This window comes from Chaetura pelagica, unplaced genomic scaffold (genome assembly GCF_000747805.2).
Source record: "Chaetura pelagica isolate M959 unplaced genomic scaffold, ChaPel_1.0 scaffold429, whole genome shotgun sequence".
Classification (NCBI taxonomy): domain Eukaryota; kingdom Metazoa; phylum Chordata; class Aves; order Apodiformes; family Apodidae; genus Chaetura; species Chaetura pelagica.
In genome coordinates this window covers 672,096-677,003 of record NW_009954542.1, presented here as the reverse complement: position 1 = coordinate 677,003, position 4,908 = coordinate 672,096, and the positions used below count along the sequence as shown (strand labels likewise).

At 41.2% G+C, this 4,908-nt stretch overlaps 1 protein-coding gene across 1 annotated transcript in view; it reads left to right on the top strand.

Moving 5' to 3' along the window:
• VWF (von Willebrand factor) overlaps positions 1 to 4,908 on the top strand; it is a 136,173-nt gene that overhangs the window by 119,067 nt on the left and 12,198 nt on the right. The window contains exons 44-46 of the mRNA XM_010004925.1: positions 1,615 to 1,725; positions 3,241 to 3,424; positions 4,219 to 4,259. Of these exons, the coding sequence (XP_010003227.1) occupies positions 1,615 to 1,725; positions 3,241 to 3,424; positions 4,219 to 4,259 (336 nt within the window). The remainder of the gene's footprint in view (positions 1 to 1,614; positions 1,726 to 3,240; positions 3,425 to 4,218; positions 4,260 to 4,908) is intronic.

The following is a 4,908-nucleotide window of genomic DNA, read 5'->3' as shown; positions in this document are numbered from 1 at the left end:
AAGCAGGGCAGGACTGTCAGGAATCCTTCTTGCTGAGGAGGCAGGAGCAGCAGGAACCCCCAGCCTGTGAAGTGACTCCAAACCCCATCCCCTGTCCCCCTGTGCCGCTGGGGGGAAGGAGGGAGAGAAACCGGGAACCAAGGGATTGGGGCCCGGGAAGAAGGGAGGGGTGGGGTAACATCTGCAAGCCCTGCTCTGGGTGTGTCTGTGTCCTGGGGGTGTGATTGGTGTGAAATTACATTATTATTTTTCCCCAAGTTGAGTCTGTTTTGCCTGGGACCTTAATTGGTGAAGATCCCTCCTTGTCCTTTGTCTCGACCCAAGAGCTTTGTTCTCCCCATCCCAGAGTGTGTGTGTGGGGGAGTGGGAAGTCAAGTGAGCAGCCATGGGGCTGTTTCTTTGTTGTTGTGTTGGGCCCAAACCACGACAAGATCTTAATCCATGTGCTTCCCCCCTTCATGCAGGAGATCAACTTTATCTCTGCATTTGTGTTTGATGGAATAGCCTGATCTGGCAGCACAACAGAGCACTTGTCAGGTTCAGGTTCTCCATCGCAGCTGCTGGGTCTCACTCTCAGGTCAGCCATGTGCACCTGTTCCAATGGGAGGGATGCCTTGTGTGACCTTGTCCCTTACCTCAAGGGGCACTGGGAGTTTTTCAGTCCCCTAGGCTGTGATCTGCCTCTCAATGTGATGGGTGGTCAGACACTTCTAGAGGGCTTCTTCTGAATTTTAATTCCCTGTTTGAAGTTTGAACTCTGAGCTCTGTGTTGGGCTTTTTTTGTGTGTGTGTTTGTTTGTTTGTTTTTGTTTTGTTTAATTTGCTTAAAGGCAATATAGGGAGAAGGAATAACATTCACATATAGTTGTTTCTCAAAATCTACCAACTAGCATAGCAATTCTGACTTATTACTTTTTCCTTTTGTACTCCTCATTAGGGCCATATTATTGGAAAAAACTTGCTCTTTACAACTTGCTTCTGCATAAAAGAAAGTGCTCACATAAAGTAAACCAACATTTGGAAAGGACTGCTGCTTTATGTTGTTGAAATAACTTAGAGTCCTCTGAACATATTTTTCTTTTACCTCTTTCCATTTCTGCCTGCTTATGTCATTGTTCTTTTCTGTCTGTGGCAAATCTTTCTGCTATTATGTATTTGAGCAAACCTAGAAAAAGGAAGATATTTCTGAGTGATTTTAGATTTATTTGTTATTTCTGTACTCCAAGAAGAGGTGTTCCATACTGCACTAGAGAAGCTGATACCTTCACAAGGCCTGTTAGTTGGTTGGCATGACCTAAGCAAAGATAGTACCTGGAGTTAGTCTTCAAAATACATATTAAGCAGGAACTAATGAAGAAAGGATTTCTGTTCCTAATGTTGTGTGCATTCAATTATTATTTTTTTCAGATACTGAAAACCATTTAACAGGATGCTGAGCTGAGTGGAGCACTTGTCTGCTTTGTAATAGCAGCGTGTAGCCTTACGGTTCTGTTTTCAAAATCCTCTTTACATAAAAGGTTGCTAACCTTCAACATTTCTCACTGTGTTTTCTTTTAGGATTAATCTTCTCCTTTGTCTCCTATTCCTGGATCAGTAAGTCTTTTTCTCTTACAGGGATACAAGTATGTCATCCAAGAAGGAGAGTGTTGTGGGCGATGCCAGAAGACTGCCTGTGAGGAGCAGCTGTTCTGGTCTCGGGGTGATGCAGATCCTCGGTTGCATGAGGTGAGCTGGCACTGCTGTGGACACTTACTCTTCTAGAAGTGCCCTGAAATTACTTTGTGTTCCAAGGAAGGCAGTGAAGAAGATAGAAGTTATTTCTTCTATATATCAAGCAGTCCTGCAAAACAATGTTTTTTGGGGCATGTGCCTCACTTGCTTGCTTCTAACAAGCAAACCTTCCCCACCCTTTTTGGATTGTAAGAAAGCAATATTTTTTTGTAAAGTTAGTAATTTCACAAATGGTAGCTCAAAAGAGTGTTAATGGGAAATGATGCTTCTCTGCTTGTATGCTATTTGTTTAAATTATCCCTTTGTTTAAATTATTACTTTCTTTTCCTTTATGAATAGCAGGCACATGGGGTAGTGTATTGCTTGAATTTCACAGTCCTGTTCAAATAGGATGTGCTGTTTTGTACACAGTTAATTATCAGGAAGTAAATGAAAGAAGCAATAATTATTCTCTGGTTGCCAAAGATGATTGCTGTATTCTAATCAGACTGCAGTGGTCCAGGCCACTCTTGTGTTCTGCTCAGAAGAACAGTTAGCAGTGTGCCCCTTCCCTTAGGATTTGATGAGCCCAATGGGAAGTGAGTGCACACAAGAGCCATTTAAAAAGGGCTGCATGTACTCTACCACTCTAGAAAGCTACATGGATATTTGTTTCTTTTTTTTTTTTTTTTTTGCCTACTATTCAGTTAGTTGTGTTTCTAACCCAACCACCCATGGTAAGCCTTTGCCGGCTTCACTAACATTACATTGCTTAATCCTATGCAGAGCTTTGAATTCAACAAAGGCAGGAATAGTAACCTAAGTTTTTTTAAAATAAGATACCTTCTCCCCATCTTGTATTCTCTAAGTGTTGTTCTTTTTAATGCATCTGTATTTTAATCTGCATCTCACATTTGTCTATCTAATATTAAACTTTTTAACTACCTCTTTTACAAAGGCAGTCTGCTGTTGTCTTTTAAAAAATGCTAAGGTATCCTTTTGCAGACTGCCTCTTCCCTGATTTTGCCAAGGACATTTCTTAACGTAGATCAATATTATTCTTTGCTTCATCAAACAAGCCTTCAGAAGGCCTATTTTAATGTCTCACTGTGTCTTACTGATTTCTGTTGTCCTAATGGAGTTGTTCTAATGGATCCTTATACTACTCTTTTGTCTCTTTCTTGCTGTGTCCTCTTTCAACATTTTTTGTAATTAAGAAAGACCTAAGTATTTAACACATGAGAGAAAAATATTCCATAACTTTCTGAAGAAAAATGCTTAAATGTACTCGACTTGGGGGTCTGAATTTCACTTTCACTGTTCTTGAAGTGAATTCAAAGAGTGTTAACAGTGGAGGCATACAGCTTCTAAGCAGTGATCATTTCCTCCCAGTGCTGAACAGTGGGCAGCATCTTCTTTCTTGGGGTAGTGTCTCTTCCCATTGCAGCACTTGAAGTTCCCTTCTTGTCTGACCAACGGGTGATTACAATCAGTAGGACTGATGATAATCTTTTTCCCATTTCCCATCAGGTCGGCACAGAGTGGCGATCACCCTTCAACCGCTGCGTTATCAATGAGTGTGTTCGGGTGAACAATGAGGTTTTTGTGCAGCAAAAGAACCTTTCTTGCTCCCAAATGGATGTACCTGACTGTCCAGAGGGAACAGAACTCCGTTGTGACCAAGAAATAGACTGCTGTCCTTCCTGCAGATGTGGTAAGGTTTTGTTCATGACAAACAGAATCACTAGGGAATTAATCATCTCACGCGTTGATCTGTACTTTGAAGCTGTCCTGTATAATTTAGATACTGAGTACAATAGCACCTGCTGCTACTAATTTCTCTTTCCAATTGATGTTCACTGCTGTTGAAGCTATTTTGCATTAGTTCAGAGAAACATAACGGCTGTTTCTACAGCTCTAACATGCATAGTTAAGCATTCAAAAGAGCTCTTGAGATGCTTTTGGGCTAGGAAGGTTCAAATCTTTCCACAGTGCCTGTTATGAACAGGCAGTAGACATGGAGCCATACTGTCATCTGCACGTCTATATGAGCATTGCAGCTGTAGCCCTCTCCTAGCATAGTCTTGGGTCAAAATTGGCCAAATTGTCTGGGAAGACTCCCAGTTATGTTTAGTTGACAAGTCTATATGCAACCACAGGGTGAGGAGTAGGAGAGGAAACAAGCACTGTAACTTGCAGAAAATCTGATTGCATCTTCTGAGAGTGTGAGACTTGAACTTGAGGGGAAAATTTGTCTTGTGCTTGGTGCTTCTTAAGTATCAGCTCCGCACGAGACATCTGGAAGTGGAATTCAGGATAACTCAGACAAATCGGTACCTTTCAAGGTATAATGTAAGAAGGCTCAATTACACCTCTTTGCAGTGAAACTTGATCTAGATGTCCTCCATTGGAAATCTAATAAGTCAAAAAAGCATACCTGTTGTTTATTAAATCTTGGTAATGTCATTATAATGGTAATGCTAAGTGGAATATTATCTTCTTTTTCAGTACCCCTGAATGGTTGTCCTTTGAATGGCACTATTATTGCGGTAAGACATGACTCCTTTTATTTGCTGTGATCGTGTAAGACATTTAGATGTATGAATAAGCTTTTGAAGCACACAAATTTGTCAGAGTACCCATAAGCATACAGAGCAGCTTTGTTCAGGCAGAATCTCTGCAAGTGAAACTTGGAAGAAAAGCAGTGGCAAGGGGGTCAGCACATGTATGTCCAGTTCATAACCCTGCCACGGTCTTTCTATATTACAATGAGTATCTCTGCAAAATGGGAGCAATAATGTTTCCTTATCTGGAAAGGATGCTTGAGAAAAGTGCTTAGAAATTGTGGTAATCTGCATTGTGTAAGGGCTTGCAGGCTACCAAACACACAGGAAACTGTCTGCAAGGGATAATCTCAAAAATTATCCTTGCCCGCTTCAGGGAAGCAAAAACTTCCTGCATTCTACCTAGAAGATAAAGCAGATTTAAAAAAAAAAAAAAAAGATGGAGACTCTTGCTCCACCTGTGTGGAAGAACTTCCTTGGCTATTAACAGGAACAGGAAAGCCGAGGTTCCTCACTGTTTGACCTCTGTCCCCTTTCAAGATCCCTGCTGATCTGCCCTCAGAGGAAATTTTTTCTGAACTGCATATTTAATGGATAGATTAAGACATGTTTAACCCAGTCCATGACAGCAGGA